At 39.5% G+C, this 21,466-nt stretch overlaps 1 protein-coding gene across 1 annotated transcript in view; it reads left to right on the forward strand.

The window, feature by feature from the left end:
* Positions 1 to 21,466, forward strand: part of OTC (ornithine transcarbamylase) — a 69,381-nt gene that overhangs the window by 12,192 nt on the left and 35,723 nt on the right. Inside the window, exons 2-4 of the mRNA XM_038587168.1 lie at positions 216 to 354; positions 1,798 to 1,879; positions 18,131 to 18,218. Coding sequence (XP_038443096.1) covers positions 216 to 354; positions 1,798 to 1,879; positions 18,131 to 18,218 — 309 coding nt within the window. The remainder of the gene's footprint in view (positions 1 to 215; positions 355 to 1,797; positions 1,880 to 18,130; positions 18,219 to 21,466) is intronic.

Here is a 21,466-nt window from a genome sequence, read left to right on the forward strand (position 1 = left end):
TTCAACTACTTCCTCAAATGGTTCTTTTCTATCAACATCCAAAATATTGGATACCTAAAATGTAAACCAAAGCCATATCAATTTTAATGGATTAGCACTTTGCAGAGACACGTGAGGCTCCATGTGATTTGCTATGTTTTAAAACTATGAATCACCATAGCATGGGTTTTTTTCTTAAATATATTATTTCTCTTTCATTTTTCTTTTTTTTGTAGATGTGGACAACCACTACAAAATAAAGTACAGCTGAAGGGTCGTGACCTCCTTACTCTAAAGAACTTTACAGGAGAAGAAATTAAGTATATGTTATGGCTATCAGCAGATCTAAAATTTAGGATAAAAGAGAAAGGAGAGGTATGTAGCATTTCATCTTATTTTCTGATTCTATCAACCAACCTTTTAAAGACAGCCTTTCCAAAGAAAGAGGGAAAATGAAATATATTAAAAGTCCTAAACTGTAGCTAAGTAATGAAACCACACAATCAAGGTAATTGATTATCACTGAGTGTACAAACATAAAAAAGCATAAAAATCAGTTGTTCAATGACAAATCATTGTACTTCTTTCATGTGGAATGTTGAAATTCATTATTAATTGGATCAGAACCTAAGGAATCATTTCTCTTGACAGATTTTATTTTTATACCTTCATTCTTTTCTCTGTGTGTTATCTATCAAGTTAAAAATAAGGATGATATTTTTTTCCTGGCAACAAATTCAATTGTGGATGACTATCAGATATATGATCCTTAGGATAATGTCCAAAAATTCACAATGATTTTACAGTGTTAAAAATAATTTAGATTAGCAAAGAAACAAGTGGTAACCAAGTAGGAGAAGAGATGGGATATAGTGCTTAGCTATAAGCATTATTCTGCATTTTGAGCAATTGATGTTTGAAACACGCTTAATTAATGCAGCAGCTTCATTTAGACTGCTTAATTGTGAAAGCATTTTTGTGTTCCAAGCTTGTTCAAAAGCACTTTAAAGAGTTGGTTTCAGGTTGAGGAAGTTTTACATGACCTTGGTTTTCTTATCTAGTTCACTAGCTCTCCAAGTTCTGAAAACAAGAGTGACTCCAAATGCTATGAGTTGACATTCCCATATAAGACCTGAAATAAAGAGAAAACGCCCCCCAAGATCCCAGGCCTTTTCTTCATACTTTGTGTATAAGGAAGGTTAGCTGGCAGGAATGTACTTGTTCCAGAACTCATCCTATCAGGAAGTCTATCTACAAGAAGAGGAAGGAGGAAAAGCCCCACCCCACACCCAAACTCTCCAGATTGTTTCCAAATGACTTCCAGAAACAAAGCCTTTGCACTCCCACAGGGATGCATGATAAAATTGTAGCTGGGGTTTCATCTTTAGGAGTCTTAATGCCTCATGTTGTGAGAGAGTAGCATTGTTTCTAGCTGAGAAAACAGCTCTGAAACAATCATCTTCAAGGTCATTGAACATTGATATGGATTTCCATGGATTTAGGTAAAAAGATGGTTCCAGTAGGAAACATTAACATACTTTGGAACAAGTGCTCAGGTTGAACCCAGAGCAACTAATATTTTCTAATTACATGCCATTAAGCTGTAGGAGTTCCTGTTCCTTTCCTCCATTTGATTAGAACATGAAAAAAAAACATTTTAAATTCACTTCTTAAGTAACATTTTGAATGCTTCTTTGGAAGCAGTGAATATTCTACGTTTTCTGATAATGTAAAGAATAACTTTTGAAACATAATCTTTGATACTGGATACAAAATATATTTTTTCATTTTAATTGTATTCTTGTCCTTAATTTTCAGTATTTGCCTTTATTACAAGGGAAGTCCTTAGGCATGATTTTTGAAAAAAGAAGTACTCGAACAAGACTGTCCACAGAAACAGGTGAGTCCACAGAGAAACTCGCACTTGTGCTGAAAAGGGGGCCAAAGGATGAAGATCTGGAAGGAGTCACCCAGTGGGGGAATCTGTCTTGTTAGCAACCACAAAGGGAAAACATTGTCACCGCGTGTAGCAGTGCAAGGCTCTGAATGCTCTTTCCAATTCTCAAAGAAGCTGTAAGCAGAAAGATTAGCGTCATCTATAGGAATTCCATGAAGAATTGATTAGAAGTCCCAAGGAGTTTTTTACGTACAGTTCAAAATGTGAGTGAACACAAATTCTCAGCCCTCAAACTCATGTGGGCAAGAAATGTCTATTTTCCTAATATGTAAAGACTTTTTTCTTGCTTGTACCAATTTTGCTGGATGGTGGAAACCAAATCTCTGCAATGTTATGCAATCCTCAGTCATTTCAGGGTTTACTTTGTCAATTTAGGCTCTCCTGTCTCTTTCCCCACAGTCATGGCTAAGCCCTGGAGAGTATGTGAATAAGACACCTAGGGCTATGGGGATCTGGGCATTGGTAATCAGGACATCATCATCAAACATTCACGTTGGAGTCTTCTGGGACTTCTTTATCCCCATTGGACCTTGGCTGTCTCCCATTCACTGGAGTTTGCTTCACTTGGATCACAAGACTAAAATATTTCTCGGTTTGACTCTCAACCTCTTGGCAGCTCTCCATGTCATACTGGCTACAGAGATACTGCAAGGCTTTCTCTATCATTCCTTCCTCAGACTGGGTGCCAGGGAGTTTTGTAAAATGTGTTGCCTCCTAGAGCTCTGTGTTAAAAGCAAGACACAGGTGTTATCAGCTCTGGGGTTTCCCAAACTCATCTGAAAATTCCATCATGCTTCCCACCCTTTGGTACTTGGCCTGGGGGACAGACAGCAGGGTACAGTGTCAAATATTTGTCAATTTCTATTTCTGTTGCTGCCTCTCTCTTGCTCTTCTTTTCCCCCTCTCAGTTCTTAGTATTAGAGGGTAGGTGATAAAGCAGGAAGAAAAAACTGGTTCTGACTATTCCAAGATTTCTTTCGAATCTACTGTTTGTGCCTGGAATTGTAAGCTATTGAGACTCAAAATTTCTTCTCAAACTATTATCTCTGTTATGTTTCAAAAAGTCCATTTTGAAACTCATAAGCTATACATCACCGGTTTTCTTTTGCTCTGCATTTCTGCTTTGTTAGACCTCTTTTGAATCAATAACATGACTACCCAAATGGACAAATGGATAGGATCAAGGACAAGGTACCAGAAACAAAACCATATTGGTTGATTCTTCAAATATTTCATCCTATATACAAGCATCAGAGCTTTCAAGGCTTTGTTTGTTTATTTTAGAGAGGGAGGGAAAGATAGAGAGGGAGAGGGAGAGGGAGAAGGAGAGGGAGAGGGAGAGGGAGAGGGAGAGGGAGGCAGAGAGAGAATCTTAAGCAGGCCCCACACCCAGCATGGAGCTTGATGTGGGACTTGATCTCAAAACCCTGAGATCATGACCTGAACTGAAATCAAGAGTCAGACACCTAACCAACTGAGCCAACCAGGTGCCCCATAAAAGTTTCCTAGGATTTAGAAGCAAACAACTACTCCATGCAATTCTTGCCTTGTAATAATCAGTAATGAGGTTCATCAAATATATAGCAAAATAAAATTCAGAGGGATTAAATGACTTGGTAATACAAATAGCACCAGGATTCAGATATCGAAGTCACTTTTCTTACTAATATACTCCCCTTGCCCCTGGAGAGAAGAAAGGAGGGTGAGGGGAACCATATAAGGTGTCACCTAACCTTTAAGTTCCAGGAAGAAAACAGATGAGAACATTCTGCTCTTTAAAGATGGCTCCTTTAAGAAATCATGTTGACATCTGACATACAGTAAAGGAAAAGTGAATATTGCTTAAACCAGTCAGTAATTCTCAAATTCTGCTCCTTTTCAGCATTGGCCTTCTAGGAGTTGAGCAGAATTTTATTTTATCATTAGTACTTAAAAGAGGTATTCTTTTTTGAAGTCATCAAAAGAATGGATTAATACACAGGCATTTCTCAATTTTAAGTTTTTTTTAAATTAATTTTTCTTAGTTGTTTTCTACAACTTTTCTTTATTCAGATGCTATGCTATTTTTGGTGTCAAATATCCTCAAATAAGTGATCAGTTTTACCATTCACATATAATATGGTAGTTAAGCTATTAATAAAACCAAAAGTGAAGACTTAATAAGCCTTTGGGTGCAGACCCTGTGACAAGTGCTCTATATTAATTACAGGGATTATTTCACTTAATCCTTATGACAATTCTATGAGGATAAGACCATTGAGGAAAACAGGCTGAACCAAGTTCAGCAAATGGCCCACAGTCACATTGCTAATAAATGGCAGACCTAGGACTGGAAGCTATTATTAAATGTATTTTTTAAGTATCTAATTTAATTTAGAGAGGTAATAGTCGTGTTTTATTCCAGTAAAATTGTTTCTACAGATGGCATTAAGCATTTTGTTAGATGATGGTTTTCTATGTAGAAGTGTTCTGAAACCTGCACAGAATTGCAAACTGTAATGACAAATACATGAGAAAAGCAACATCTGACCATAAAAAGTTATGGTTCACAGAGTATTCATCATTATCTTCAATAAATATCCATGAGTCTAATTATATGTGGCATCCTGCCAAACTCAACAGGAGGAGAATCTGTCAGAGTAAGTAGTTGCTTTAAATGCTTACAGAAACAGTAAACCTCAACCAAAACCATAGCAGAGCATTTCTATAATGAACATATGTATCTTATTAGTTGTCCTTTGGCACAATTTTCCATCAAAACCTGTTACCTTGGTATTTAGAATGAAAATAGAATGTAATTAAAACTGTCTATTATTGCTTCAGATTTGTGCCAGCCTCCTCACAGGAAAGTCCTTGAGGATTCCATCCCAAGCCTGAGTTGCAGAGATATAACTGTATTTCTACTTATCTCAGAGGACAGAATAAAATTGCCACTCAACTTTAAGCCATATTAATTGCTCATGTAATATTTTTATTAAGTGTAACATGCCTACAGAAAAGTGCACAAATCATTAAATATATAGCGTTCAATGAATTCTTACAGTACATACATCCTTGTAACTAATACCCAGATAGAGAAATAGGACATTAAGGGCATTTCAGAAGCCCTCCCTTGTATCTCCTTCTAGTTGCTACTCCCCCTACCCAAGGGTAACCATTATCCTGGTTTCTAACATCACAGATTAGTTTTGCCCATGATGGGATCATTCAGCATATGCTCTTTTGTGTGTGGTTTCTTTTGCTCAGCATTATGCTTGTGAGATGTACCGGCGTCGCTGTGTATAGTTGTAGATCATTTATTCCTCCTCCACTCTTTGTGTATGCCTGCCAGGCAAACTGTGCAATTCTCTCGTGTGTCTACTGATGATTATATTCTTTTATTGCAAATTAATTGAGCAGATAGCCGGATACATTTATTAATCTCGGTAAGTGCAGTAGCTGATAGAAAAAAATGCACAAGGCATCTTAAGAGATGGTTCTTTTCATTATTTAACTGGTATTTCACTTTCAAGGTGACATAGAAGCTGGTGCTTTCCAGCTATTTCAGTTGTATCATCTTTACAAAGGTGACAATATAAAAATCATGATACTATTCTGCAGATATGAAAGTGAAGCACAGAGAGGCTCATGACTGCGTTAGTTCTACCAGCAAGAGCCCTCAGAGCCCTCATATTTCCAGTGCCTGAATTCTATTTATATGCCTCCTTCCAAAGCTTGCAGGGATCTGTGAGGAAAAGAGCAAAATCAGATGTACTCTTATTTTCCCAGGCAGAAATTAAGATATTAATAGAAGAAACCCTTTGTTCAAATATACCCAATGTGAATGCATAAACAAATGACAGTTAACAGCAGAGTTCTCTGGATGAAGGGTGAAAGAGAGAGGAGAGCCCTCTGCCTCTGCCCTCCTCTCCTCAGCAATGGTGGCTCCTGGAAGCTTTTCTGAACCTGTGACAGCCCCCCCTGCTCCCACCGAAGCACTTATCACCAGCCAGGTCTGATAAGCTGGCAAATATTTGACCTGTGCTTTTAAATTGGGGTCTGAGGCTCCTTTCTGACCAGTGACCACAACTGCAGAGGTAATTCCTTCTCAGAGGCAATGTCCCCCCATCTTATCTCCTTTGAGAACTGCTGAAGGCTTAGACTCCTACTTCTTAACATTTTCTGTAACCCCTCTTCCTACCCCTACCTCATAAGTCCAGGCTTGATATGAATCTTCTTTATAGTACAAAGAGAAAAGTGACAAGGCAGCAACCTAATCCTGCACTGTTACAGCAAAATGACTTCTGGTAAAAATGAGAGCATGACTTGGAGTAGACCTGCCAGTAAACTGTTTAAACCTTTCTCCATAGCTTTCAACTCTCAGTGACATTCATCTCTGTGCTAGACACATAGTAGGCGCGCAATAAATACTTTATTGATGAATATGCAGTTTTCACATTTGTATAGGTTATGTATAGAAACAGATTAAATACTCAAGAGTGATTAGTGATTAAAATTATCACTAAATTCCATTAGCTCACTTTACACGTAATAGAAAATTTTGTTCCTTCTGTTAACAATATTAGGAGATATTTGCAAGTGAAAAGAATGGGTCCTCTCCCCAGAGTCAAAATCCCTCCTACATTCATTTAATAAATATTTGTTGAGCCCTTACTATATACCAGTATTTATTCTAGGTTCTTGAGAGTGCTAAATCAGTGAACAAAACAGAGGAAAATTCCTGCCTTCATGGAGCTTATGTTCTAGTGGGTACACAGACAATAAGCAATAGACATACTAAGTAAGTGGATGATAGAGTATGTTGGAAATAAAGAGAAGAATGTTCCTGGAAGTGAGGGCAAAACATGTTCTCCATTATTTGGAATTGGCTTTTATTCTGAGTGAAATGAAGACTCTTTGGAGGGTTGACATGATCTAACTTGCATTTTAAAAGGCTCTCTTGGACTGCTCTGTTGAAAATAAACTGCAGGGGTTGGGGGTGGAGACAAGATAGAAGCAGTGAAATCCATCAGTAGGTAGCTATAATACATGGAGGCAAGGGCCAGAGTGGTAGCAGTAGAAGAGGTAAAAGGGAAAGATTCTGGATATGTTTTGAAGGGATAGCTCACAAGATTTCTGATGCATTGGGTAGAGAAGAGACATTAAAGATGACTTCATGGTGTTTGCCTGAGCAGCTGTGAGCAGGATGGACCAGGTGGAGAATAGAGAGGAAAATCAGGAGTTCAGTTTCTTTGGAAGTCTTGAATTTAAGATGTTTGTCAGACACATGAGCAAAGATGTTGAAAAGACAATTAGCTATTAGTTTGGAGTATGGAATTGAGATTTGACCTAGAGATATTTGGGAGTCATCAGCATATAGATGGTATTTCAGGCCACGAAATTGGATATGATTAGAAAGGGAATGAGTATAGATGGAGACAAGAGGACCAAGGACCAGCCTTGAGGGACACCAACATTAAGAGGCCAAGGAAAAGAGAGGCAACCAGCAATAGAGATTGAGAAGGAGCAACTTCTAAGGTAGATGTGAAGGCAAGAAGGTGTGGTGTCCTGGACAGTGTGTGAAGAAAGTTTATCATGAAGATGGTGAACAACTTTGTTAAATGCTGCTAATTTAAGAAAACTGAGAACTGAAATGGTTACTAGATGTATCATTGATAACTTTGGTGAGAGAAGTTTTGGTACAGTGTTGCTGGGGAGGGGTTGGCACAAAGCCTTATGGGGATATGTTTGAGGGAAATGAGAAAAGAGGAACTGAAGAGAGAAAGAAAAAACAAAGTTTTCTTGCAAAGGGAGCAAAGAGTTGAAGGGATACTTAGCAGGGGAAATAGGGAAATATAGAGAAAAATCTGCATTTGTTTTTTATTAATGAGTGAAAAAAATGAGAATAGTATATTCATGATGAATATATGTACGGGAGATAGGAAAGAACTGCTAGACCAATATTCTTGAGTATGCAAGAAGGTATGGCTTCTAGTACATACATAGGGCATGAAAAGTTCATCTATGCTTAATAGGAAGAAAAGCAGAATATATGGGTATACAGCTAGGGAAATGGAGTGGTGGAATGTGGAAGTTCTCCATCTGCTACCATCCTTTCGGTGAGGGATGAAGCAAGGTCATCAGCTGAATGCTGGCTCTACTTTCAAAATATATCTCCTGATATATATATCTATTCTTTTTCTTTTTGTTATAATAAATTTATTTTTATTGGTGTTCAATTTACCAACATACAGAACAACACCCAGTGCTTATCCCGTCAAGTGCCCCCCTCAGTGCCCGTCACCCATTCACCCCCACCCCCCGCCCTCCTCCCCTTCCACCACCCCTAGTTTATTTCCCAGAGTTAGGAGTCTTTATGTTCTGTCTCCCTTTCTGATATTTCCCACACATTTCTTCTCCCTTCCCTTATATTCCCTTTCACTATTATTTATATTCCCCAAATGAATGAGAACATATACTGTTTGTCCTTCTCCGATTGACTTACTTCACTCAGCATAATACCCTCCAGTTCCATCCACTTCGAATCAAATGGTGGGTATTTGTCGTTTCTAATGGCTGAGGAAAATTCCATTATATACATAAACCACAGCTTCTTTATCCATTCATCTTTCGATGGACACCATATCTCTTCTTAGCCAATCACTCTCATTTCAGTTGCCACCACCCTGGTCCAAGCTATCAACGCTCACCCCGAGTTTTGCAAATGGGTCTAGTGACTGGCCTCTCTGCTTCCACCCTTGCCCCACTACAGATGTTATGTTCAAATATAAGTCCATCATGTGACTCTTCTGCTCTCATCCTCCAATGGCTTTCTGTCTTATTCAGACAAAAGTCAAATTTGTTGCTTCCTCTCTACCTTCCTTCTGTAGCCTCACCTCCTACTACTTTCCTCCTGACAAACTCTGCACCTTCCATGCCAATCTTCTTTTTGTTCCTTGAACCCACCAGTCATGACCTTCCTAAGGACCTCAAGACATGCTCTTTCCACTGTCTGATATGTTTCAGTGTGACTTCCATGACCACATTAAAAATACAGCTCATATTCCTTACATTTCCTATCTCCTCTCCCTCTTCTATTTTTCTTATGGAACTTATCAACATCCAACATATTTTAAATTTACTCATTCAGTTTATTATTGGTCTCTCCCCATTGGAATGTAAGGACTGTGTAAGCAGGCACTTGTATCCTGCTGCTTATAATGCTTTTCTCAATGTCTAGAATATCACCAGGCTCATAATTTTAGAATGAATGAATAAATTTCAGAATTACACTGTGATGCCAGGGCCTACTGTGATCACTCCACAGAGACAAAATGTGCCTTCTACCAAAATTTGGTTTGATTGGTGACATTGAGGATGCCACACATGCACCAAGAGAGTATGGAAAGGTTTGTTACTCACATAACGTGGCTTCCTGTGTAGGGTAGGACTGTCTCCCATACTGGTCTCAAGTAGCATTAGACAGTGGAGAAATGATACTAGCCTGGGCTTTTATTGTGGCTAGAGAGTGGGGCTGGGGAGAAGATTCCCATGCACAGGCCAGGTCTTGTTTAGTTTGAACCCACTGCTAGTGCCAAAGGAGGGGGCATGTGGATTTTCTTAACAGCTTGCCCAGATATAGGGCAGAAGAAGAAGAAGGGAGAGTGATGGTTGGCTTGAAAATTGGTAGCATTTAAGCATCATAAATGGAGTCAGACTCTTTATTATAGGACCCATTGCAAGTAGGATCGTTAGTGTGTTTCAAGTTCTTTGATTCTACCTGGGATGTAACACATCACAACTGCAAGGGATCTCAGGGCTCTAGGCAAATTGCTTGATTTTTAAGATGAAGAAGAATGAGTCCAGATCCACTCTATTGTCCTATCTTTGCAAATTCCAGTGTAAGTTGGCTCAGGGGCTGGCTAATCTATGGCAAGCCCTAAGGCTATAAGTTCTTAAAAACAATCTCTTTTTTTCGTACATATATTTTTTGGAGTTCGACTTGCCAACATATAGTATAACACCCGGTGCTCATCCCGTCCAGTGCCCCCTTCAGTGCCCGCCACCCAGTCACTCCATCCCCCTGCCCACCTCCCTTTCCACTACCCCTTGTTCGTTTCCCAGAGTTAGGAGCCTCTCATGTTCTCTCACCCTCTCTGATATTTCCCACTCATTTTCTTTCCTTTCCCCTTTATTCCCTTTCACTATTTTTTATATTCTCCAAATGAATGAGACCATATAATGTTTGTCCTCCTCCAATTGACTTCACTCAGCATAATACCCTCCAGTTCCATCCACGCTGAAGCAAATGGTGGGTATTCATCCTTTCTGATGGCTGAGGAATATTCCATTGTATATATAGACCACATCTTCTTTATGCATTCATCTTTCGATGGACACTGAGGCTCCTTCCACAGTTTGGCTATCGTGGACATTGCTGCTATAAACATCGGGGTGCAGGTGACTTGGCTTTTCACTGCATCTGTATCTCTGGGGTAAATCCCCAGCAGTGCAATTGCTAGGTCATAGGGCAGTTTTATTTTTAACTCTTTGAGGAACCTCCACACAGTTTTCCAGAGTGGCTGCACCAGTTCTCATTCCCACCAACAGTGCAAGAGGGTTCCCCTTTCTCCGCATCCTCTCCAACACTTGTGGTTTCCTGTCTTGTTAATTTTCCCCATTCTCACTGGTGTGAGGTGGTATCTCATTGTGGTTTTGATTTGTATTTCCCTGATGGCAAGCGACACGGAACATGTTCTCATGTGCTTGTTGGTCATGTCTATGTCTTCCTCTGTGAGATTTCTCTTCATGTCTTTTGCCCATTTCATGATTGGATTGTTTGTTTCTTTGCTGTTGAGTTTAATAAGTTCTCTATAGATCTTGGACACTAGCCCTTTATCTGATAGGTCATTTGCAAATATCTTCTCCCATTCTGTAGGTTGTCTTTTAGTTTTTTTGACTGTTTCTTTTGCTGTGCAGAAGCTTTTTATGTTGATTAATTCCCCCAATTGTTCATTTTTGCTTTTGTTTCCCTTGCCTTCATTGATGTATCTTGCAAGAAGTTGCTGTGGCCAAGTTCAGAAAGGGTGTTGCCTGTGTTCTCCTCTAGGATTTTGATGGATTCTCATTTCACATTTAGATCTTCTATCCATTTTGAGTTTATCTTCGTGTATGGTGTAAGAGAATGGTCCAGTGTCATTCTTCTGCACGTGGCTGTCCAATTTTCCCAGCACCATTTATTGAAGAGACTGTGTCCTTTTTCCAGTGGATAGTCTTTCCTGCTTTGTTGAATATTAGTTGACCATAGAGTTGAGGGCCCATTTCTCGGTTCTCTATTCTGTTCCATTGATCTATGTGTCTGCTTTTTGTGCCAGTACCACAGTGTCTTGATGATACCAGCTTTGTAGTATAATTTGAAATACGACATTGTGATGCCTCTGGCTCTGGTTTTCTTTTTTAATATTCCCCTGGCTATTCAGGGTCTTTTCTGATTCCACACAAATCTTAAGATGATTTGTTCCAACTCTCTGAAGAAAGTCCATCGTATTTTGATAGGGATTGCATTGAACATATTGCCCTGGGTAGCATTGACATTTTCACAATATTAATTCTTCCAATCCATGAGCATGGAATATTTTTTCATCTCTTTGTGTCTTCCCCAATTTCTTTCAGAAGCGTTCTGTAGCTTTTAGGGTATAGATCCTTTACCTCTTTGGTTAGGTTTATTCCTAGGTATCTTATGCCTTTGGGTGCAATTGTAAATGGGATTGACTCCTTAATTTCTCTTTCTTCATTCTCAGTAGAGAAATGCCACTGATTTCTTGGCATTGAGTTTGTATCCTGCCACATTACTGAACTGCTGTATGAGTTCTAGCCATCATGGGGTAGAGTCTTTTGGGTTTTCTATATACAACATCATGTCATCTGCGAAGACGGAGAGTTTGACTTCTTCTTTGCCAATTGGAATGCCTTTTATTTCTTTTTGTTGCCTGATTGCTGAGACTAGGACTTTTAGTACTATGTTGAATAGCAGTGGTGAGAGTGGACATCCCTGTTGTGTTCCTGATCTTAGGGGAAAGGCTCTCAGTTTTTCCCCATTGAGAATGATACTCACTGTGGGCTTTTCATAGATAGCTTTTAAGATATTGATGAATGTTCCCTGTATCCCCATATTCTCAGGGGTTTTGATCAGGAATGGATGCTGTATTTTGTCAAATGCTTTCTCTGCATCTATTGAGAGGATCATATGGTTCTTGTTTTTTCTCTTGTTGATGTGATCTATTATGTTGATTGTTTTACGAGTGTTGAACCATCCTTGCATCCCGGGGATAAATCCCACTTTGTCATGGTGAATAATCTTCTTAATGTACTGTTGGATCCTATTGGTTAGTATCTTGTTGAGAATTTTTGCATCCGTGTTCATCGGGGATATTGGTCTATAATGCTCCTTTTTGGTGGGATCTTTGGTTCTGGAATCAAGGTAATGCTGGCCTCATAAAACCAGTTTGGAAGTATTCCATCCCTTTCTATCTACTGGAACACTTAAGTAGAATAGATATTATTTCTTCCTTAAACATTTGATAGAATTCCCCTGAGAAGCCATCTGGTCCTGGACTTTTGTGTCTTGGGAGGTTTTTGACAACTGCTTCAATTTCCTCCCTGGTTATTGTCCTGTTCAGGTTTTCTTTTTTTTCCTGTTCCAGTTTTGGTAGTTTGTGGGTTTCCAGAAATGCATCCATTTCTTCTAGATTGCCTAATTTGTTGGCATATAGCTGCTCATAATACGTTTTTAAAATTGTTTGTATTTCCTTAGTATTGGTTGTGATCTCTCCTTTTTCATTTATGATTTTATTAATTTGAATCTTTTTTCTTTTTAATAATTCTGGCTAGTGTTCATCTGTCTTATTAATTCTTTCAAAGAACCAACTCCTGGTTTTGTTGATCTGTTCTACAGTTCTTGTGGTCTCTATTTCATTGAGTTCTGCTCGAATCTTTATTATTTCTCTTTTTTTCTGCTTAGAGTACGTTTTATTTGCTGTTTTTTCTCCAGTTCCTTTAGGTGCAAGGTTAGCTTGTGTATTTGAATTTTTTCCAATTTTTTGAGGGATGCTTGTATTGCGATGTATTTCCCTCTAAGGACTGCTTTTGCTGTATCCCAAAGATTTTGAGTGATTGTATCTTCATTTTCATTAGTTTCCATGAATCTTTTTAATTCTTCTCTAATTTCCTGGTTTACCCATTCATCTTTTAGTAGGATGCTCTTTAACCTCCATGTGATTGAGTTTCTTCCAAATTTCTTCTTGTGAGTGAGTTCTAGTTTCATAGCATTGTGGTCTGAAAATATGCAGGGGACAATCCCAATCTTTTGGTATTGGTTGAGACCTGATTTGTGATCCAGTATGTGGTTCTGGAGAAAGTTCCATTTACACTTGAGAAGAATGTGTATTCAGTTGCATTTAGATGTAAAGTTCTGTAAATATCTGTGAACTCCATCTGGTCCAGTGTATCATTTAAGGCCCTTGTTTCTTTGGTGATGTTCTGCTTAGAAAATCTGTCATTTGCAGAAAGTTTCATGTTGAAGTCTCCTACTATTAGTGTATTATTAACTACATATCTCTTTGCTTTAGTTATTAATTGATTGATATACTTGGCAACTCCCACATTAGGGGCATAGATATTCATGATCATTAGGTCTTCTTGTTGGATAGACCCTTTAAGTATGGTATAGTGTCCCTCTTCATCTCTTACTACAGTCTTTGGGATAAACTTTAATTTATCTGATATGAGGATGGCTACTCCTGCTTCCTTTTGAGGACCATTTCAATGGTAAATAGTTCTCCACCCTTTCATTTTCAGGCTAGAGGTGTCCTTACATCTAAAATGAGTCCTTGTAGACAGCAAATAGATGGTCTTGCTTTTTTATCCAGTCTGATAACCTGTGTCTTTTGATGGGATCATTTAGCCCATTCACATTCAGAGTAACTTTTGAAAGATATGAATTTAGTGTCATCATAATACCTATTCAGTCCCTATTTCTGTCAATTATTTCTTTGTGCTTCCTCTTTCTTTTACAGAGTCCTCCTTAATATTTTTGGCGAGCCGATTTGGTGGTCACATATTCTTTCAGTTTCTGCCTATCATGAAGCTCTTTACTCTCTCCTTCTATTCTGAATGAGATCCTTGCTAGATATAGTATTCTAGGCTGCATGTTCTTCTCATTTAGGGCACTGAATATATCATGTCAGACCTTTCTGGCCTGCCAGGTCTCTGTGGAGAGGTCTGTTGTTAATCTGATATTTTTCCCCATATAACTTAAGAATCTTTTGTCTCTTGCTGCTTTAAGGATTTTCTCTTTATCTTTGGAATTTGGAAGTTTCACTATTAAATGTCGTGGTATTGAACGGTTTTTATTGTTTTGTTTTTTGTTTTTTTGTTTTGTATGTGTGGGCTCTATCTCCTGGATCTGAATGCCTGTTTCCCTCCCCAAATTAGGGAAGTTCTTCAGAAAGAAGAATACTTTCTGGCCCTCTCTCCTTCTCGGCATCTTCTCAAACCCCAATTATATGTAGACTCTTCCTTCTGAAGGTACCTTTTATTTCCCTTAACCTTTCCTCATGATCTTTTGTTTTTCTCTTTTTTCCTCAGCTTCCTTCCTTACCATCAACTTGTCTTCTATGTCACCCACTCTTTCTTCTACCTCATTAACCCTAGCAGTTAGGACCTCCAGTTTGGATTGCATCTCATTTATTTTTAATTTCAGCCTGATTAGATCTCAATTCTGCCATAACAAAGTCTCTAGAGTCCTTTATGCTTTTTTCCAGAGCCACCAGTAGTTTTATGATTGTGCTTCTGAATTGGCTTTCTGACATCAAATTGAAATCCATATTCTGTAACTCTGTGGCAGAGAGTACTGTTTCTGATTCTTTCTTTTGTGGTGAATTCTTCCTTCTAGTCATTTTGTTCAGTAAAGAGTGGCTGTATGAGCAGGCTGAGCCAAAAATAGCAACCACAACCTAAGCAGATTCTACCCTAGATGATTCTGGCAAGGTCAGAGACCAGAAAATGAAAAAGATCAGAACAAAATAAAACAAAAGTACCACTAAAATGGAAAACATGTTTGAAAACAAAGTAGTAAACAAACAGCCAAAAACCCCAAAGAAGAAAAAAGAAAATGAATTAAAGGGAAAAAATAAAGAGGAAAAAGGAAAAAAGGGGGGGAAGAGGGACTGAGGGATGGTGGTGGTGGAGAAGTGGCAGTGGAAAGAGAATGTAGTCTACTTGAGGGGTCCTAAAGGATGATCCTCTTGGTTCTGAGTGTATTTTGTTCTGTATATTAGAAGATGCTCAATCTCAAATTTATATAAACCAGCAATACTCATAGAAAGCCCCACCACTGACCACCAAAACATATACAAGTTAAAAGAGGGGGGCAAGGCAGCCTGGGTGGCCCAGCGGTTTAGCGCCTCCTTCAGCCCAGGGCCTGATTCTGGAGACACAGGATTGAGTCCCACATCAGGCTTCCCGCATGGAGCCTGCTTCTCCCTCTGCCTGTGTCTCTGCCTCTCTCTCTCTCTCTCTCTGTTCCTCTCATGAATAAATAAAAAAAATCTTAGAAAAAAAGAGGGGGGCAGAATGGGAATGAAGAGAGAATATAATCTCATAGAATGAACCAGTACAGTATTCCAGTTGGTTCTGGGTGCATGCTGGTCACGTTTTAGAAGGTATTAACTTCCGCCGTTGTAGAACAAAATGAGGCAGAAAAACCAAAAACCACAAAACAAAGAATCCTACCTTGTATATCTCCCAAAATTAAATTGAGTATGTCGAAGGGAATCTAGAAGTGGAAAATATATCTAAGACATGTAGTTGTAGAAGTATGAAAGTCAAAAAGGAAGAAACTTAAAAATGAAGAGCTGGTAAAATATTGTAGTTAAGGTGGAGAAAGAGAAAAAATATTGGAAATTTTTAGTCATACAAAAATGAGTTGTACCGGAAAAGGGGGGGGAAGGAGGGGTACCCTCTGGTTCTATATACTGTAAATCCTTCCACTTCCCCTGGAACTTTCCAGCACTGCTTGGTCAAGAACTTGCTCTTCTGCTGTTCTTCCAGTGGGTCTTCTGGGGGGAGGGGCCTGCTGTGCTCTCAGGTGTGTGCACCTGGGGGAGCTGTCCCGCCCCCCACCAGGTGCTGGGCTCAGTGGGAGCCGTTGACCCCATGAGGCCTCTGTTCCCTGGCGGCCCCGCCCCGCCCCAGGCAGGAGGTGACACCAGGAGGAACACCACCACTGGCGGCAGCCAGCTCCCCAGCCCTAGAGTCAGCTCCCGCAGTAACTACTGCAGCTCCCCTCCGCACTGGCCTGGATGCTCCCGGGGCGGGTGGCGCTGATCTGCACAGTTCGGGGGCACCCGGCAGCAGGAGCGTCCTCGCTGTCCTGGGCCCTCCCCGCCTCCGCCTGTCCTGGGTGGAGTGCAGGATCCTGGGCTGTGTCCCCCGGCGCCCTGGGATCCGGGGCCTGCGCTTCTGGAATCGCGCTCCCAGCCCCTGGATCCCCAAGGCAGCAGGCGCAGCCCCCTCCTCCTGGAGCTGCCGCCTGACCGACTGGCTTTTCCCCGAGGCCCCGCCAGGCTTGTGCTCCAGCCCTTTACCAAGCTCGGCCCGCGGTGTGTGGGGTGCTCTCCCCTGGGTGCACCTCCTGTTAGTGACCCTGGGAACCTGGAGGCTCCACTGCCCCTCCTGGGATCCTGCCCGAGTTCCCTGTGAGCACTTTTCCCTCCGGGAAGAATCTGGGCCGATTGTTAAAGTTCCCGCTTCTCCGGGGCTAGGCTTTCCCCTCCCAGAGACTCTCGCTGCCCCCTTAGTCCGGATCCTCGCGGGGGCCCTCCCCCACTGTATACTTTTAATTTTTTTCTGCCTTCCTACCTTGTTAGAAGAGAAAATCCTTCTCTCTGTAGCGTTCTCGCTATTCTCTCTTTAAATCTCAGGTTGAATTCGTAGGTGTTCAGGATTTGAAAGTTATCTAGGTAAGTTGGGGGGGGGGGGACAGGTGACTTGGGGACCCTACTCCTCCTCCATCTTGCCCGGCATCTCTTAAAAACAATCTTGAACAAGGTTTAAACTCTTGACTCTCAGAATGTTTGTCTATACAGTTCTTATGGTAATACTACTGTGCTTTTGTTAGAATAAAGGTTTCAATGGAAGAATGTTTATAAAGGGCCCGCCCATGGTAGTGCTCCATGAATAGTCATTGCTAGAGTCAGAACACAGTACCCTCTAGGTAAAATCCATTTGGTCTGGACATATTTAAGAGAACACTCTTGAATAATATAAGTAGAATACAGTTATTTCATTCCATTTCAGAAAGAACTACTTACTTTTTCTATTTTTTTGACCTACAAACTCTATCAAGGTATAAAACATTCTCATTGGGGTGCCTGGGTGGCTCAGTGGTTGAGCATCTGCCTTTGGCTCAGGTCATGATCCTGGGGTCCTAGGATCAAGTCCAAGCAGGAAGCTTGCTTCTCCCTCTGCCTATGTCTCTGACTCTTTGATGAATAAATAAATAAAATCTTTAAAAATATATATAAATAAATAAAACATTCCCATTACCCTAGAAAGTTCACCAATGCTCCTCCCCAGCCAATCGTCCTCTCCAGAAGCAACTGCTCTTTTATTTTCTGCCACTCTATGGTAGTTTTTCCTGTTACACAACTTCATATAAATGGAATTATACATTATCTACTCTTTTGTATCTAGCTTCTTTCATCTAGCAATAATGTTTGTGGGATTCATCCATGTTGTATGTATTAGTAGTTCCTTCCTTTTTATTACTGAGTAGTGTTCCATTGTAATCCATGATATCCTATATTACAGTTTATTTTTCCATTTTTGGGGGATGAAAATCATTATATATTTTAAAGAACCAAAACCAGGCATGGCTTCCAAAAGTGAACAGTGCCCCATTATTGCCAGGTTCTGAACAATAAAGTAGAGAAATGGGCACACATCTGAAGGATAGTTGAGTGCTTTTACAGAAAACTTCATCTACCTGTCTCAGTTTCTCATGTTGCTTTACCTGGGAATTCCCTACCAGAGACATTAGAGAGCTTCAGTAAGATTGACTTTTCCATTGAGATGGTGCCAATTCCTCATAATTTTGTTTTCTACTTCAGTTCTTTTTTTTCAAAATGCTATTTTTTCCTTTTTCTTTGCTTGTAGGTTTTGCTCTTCTGGGAGGACACCCTTGTTTTCTTACCACACAAGATATTCATTTGGGTGTGAATGAAAGTCTCATGGACACAGCCCGGTTTGTAAATCTTTTTCTCTTCAAAGTTTATTTCAGAATTGATGAATTTCAAAAAGAAAATATGCTTCTCTTTAAATAAGGTTTTTGTCCTCTCAGCATCCTTTATACTGTTCTCTGTTTCCTCCTTTCTCTCTTTACCTGATGTTCTGAATGCTTCTCCCCACATCATCTTAGCAATTTGAAGAGGTTTCCGATTACAAAATGTCGAACTTAGGGAAACTTAGAATGCATCAGGTGTAATTCATATTTGACAGTTGAAGAAACAGATGTCCACGGAAACCGACATGTTCAATGACACATAACTAGTTAGCAACAGAGTAGGTAATAATATTAAGTATAATATTAATAATATTGAGTAGTTAATAATCATTATAATATTAATAATGATATTAAGGTAATAATATTAATTTATTGAGCATTTATTGTATGTTAGGCATTGTTCTAAGTCATTTAATCCTATAACAATCCTATAACAATCCAAATAGATTGGCATAAAGAGGTGAAACAACTTAATTAGGAATGTACTAGCTACTATAAGATAAAATCTCAAAATGCCAGTGGCTAACATAGTGTGGATATTCCTAATGGGTAAGAAGGAAGGCTTAATTATTTATGTGGCTCTTCAGGGATTCTGGATGAGGATGGCTCTAGCATTCTCAGTGTGTAGCCTCCAAGACTGTCCTGGGTGTTAGTTAACATCCAGCCAGAAGCTATGGGAAGAGAATATGAGTTTGGGATACTTGCTTCAAACTCACCTTAGCAGAGAAGTGACATAATCACTTCCACTCATAGTCTATTGGCAAGTACTAGTATCTCACCCCTACTCAGATAAAAGTCAAGGTAGGAAAAGCCTCTTAACCATTATACCATAAAGACTGAAACATAGGCTCCCTAATTCCCCAAGCAATGCTGTCACCATTATATCATGTTTGGTTGAGAAATACAAAGCAAATGTCTTTGTTTAAATATTTCACCCTTGATATCAAAGACTAATGACTTTTTTCTGAAAATGATATGCCATAAGTAACTCCTTATGACACTATTTATGGCAGCTGCCCTAGTATATACTAAAGAATCTACCCAATTTGAATTGCTAAAGAGTTTTGAAATAAATCATCTTTAAGCCTTTTAGTGACATTATTTCAGATGGGACAATGTTAGTATTTGGAAATGTTGTGTTCATGTTCTGGAAACACGGAACTAAAAGAATAAATAAACATAAATGAGTTTTTTTTCCAACTATGCTGCCACTGACTGGGATTACATTTTTCTAATAATTCTGCTTCCACAAAAGTGAACTAAACTTTATTCAAAAGCAAATATTAAAGCTGGTTAAGGGAGGAAGCCAGGGGTACATCCAGGCGAGAAGTTTCAGTGGGGATCTTCCATATAGAACCAAGTGAACGATGGTGAATAAATCATGTGTAAAGTAGTGGTTGGAAAAGGATAAAGTTAGAGGAATAGCTGAGTATCCAATAAAGAGTTAAGAGGTACAGATTGGCAGCCAGAAAGAGGTCAGGACCCAGAAATCAGGACCCCAAAAGTAAGAGACAAATAATGAAGCATGGGTTGAAAGCTAAGAATGAAAATAAACATGTTCTTTGCTGTGCTTGCTCTCCACTCAATTCCCACTGCAAGTCCTTATTAAAGGAGCTCTACATAGATTCTGAGAAAAACAATCTGCTCACAAGTTCCAACATAATTGGAATCTTTTGCTCTATATAATTAGTTCCATTGCTACATGGATATATGGATACATAAAGTGGATCCACAGAATTCATTCTGATCATTCCATTTTATCCAAAACATTGAATAAAAATAATAGCTCCTCCCTAAAGGGTGGATTTCTTGTACAATTATCTCTAAATCTTTGTAAAAACCTTAAAAATTACATATTACTGGCCAGTTTTATAGATGACAAAACCATGACTCAGAAAAGTAATGGAGCTTAGCAGCTAAGTCGGCATTTAGATCATTTTTTTAAAAGGCCATGCTGCTTTGATTACCCGCACTACCTTTTATATATAGCCCACAAGAGGGGCAGTGAAATACATTATGGAAAACATCAGCTTGCACTGCCATGTTTGATGATTCACTAGGAGGATTCATGGACTCAGCATATAGTCATAATACTCACAGCTATGATTTACTACAGTGAAAGTATACCAAGCACAATCGATGAAGGGAAAAGGCACATGTAGCAAAATCCAAGGGAAACCAGGTGTAAAATTCCAAGAGTCCTTTCCCAGTGGAGACACTCAGGACATGTTTAATTCCCTTAGTAATGAGTTATGATAACACGTGTGAAATGTTGCCAACCAGGGAAGCTCCTTAGAGATTCAGTACTCAGGGTTTTTATTGAGGGCTGGTGTCACATAGCATCCTCTGTTTGACACATACCCAAATCCAGACTCTCAGAAGGAAAGCGGATATTTACTTTAAACCATACTGTTTGTAAAATTTTAAAAAAATTAGTCATAGTGAGCAACTCTCATCAGTCCTGGAACCTTCCTCAAATCAAAGTTCCCAGATCACACCCAAAGGCCAAACCTAACATGCAGACCTTTCTCTTTTTAAAAATTTTTTAAGACTTATTTATTTATTTGAGGGGGGTAAAGAGGGAGGGGCAGAGGGAGAGGATCTCAAGCAGATTCCAAGACTCCTCACTGAGCACTGAGCCTGACACAGGGCTCCATCTCAAAACTCTGAGGTCATGACCTAAGCGGAAAAGATAAGAATCAGAAGCTCAACCGACTGAGCCACCTAGATGCCCCACACAGGCCTTGAAAAGGCTATCAGTTAGGCATGGCTTGAAAATCAAAAGGCTTGAGACTGTGATTCATAGGTGCAAACTTCCCTGGATCTTAGTTTCCTTTTCTATAAAATGAGGGTGTTCTGATCCTTACGGTCCAATTTATACTCTCCAGTGCATGTGAATGTATTAGATATCAAGTGGTGGTCCTTACAAGAGGTGTATCCCAATGCAGAAAAATGCAGAATTCTGGGCCCCACAATCAGAAATTCTAATTCAGCAATGAGAGCTCAGATAGTTTTGAGGAAATTATACTTTAACAAGTTCCTCAAATGGTTCTGTTTCCTGGGTGGCTTTGTGAAATCCTGAATGAGAAGGCTGTGTAGTAATCCTGGGGTGTTGTGCTGTTAATCTATGCTAATGTGTGAGTGAAGGGAATGCTAAAGAAGGGACAGCTAATAAAATATTTATATGGTGTCATGATAACTGATTGTGA

This window comes from Canis lupus, chromosome X, assembly GCF_011100685.1.
Source record: "Canis lupus familiaris isolate Mischka breed German Shepherd chromosome X, alternate assembly UU_Cfam_GSD_1.0, whole genome shotgun sequence".
Taxonomy (NCBI): domain Eukaryota; kingdom Metazoa; phylum Chordata; class Mammalia; order Carnivora; family Canidae; genus Canis; species Canis lupus.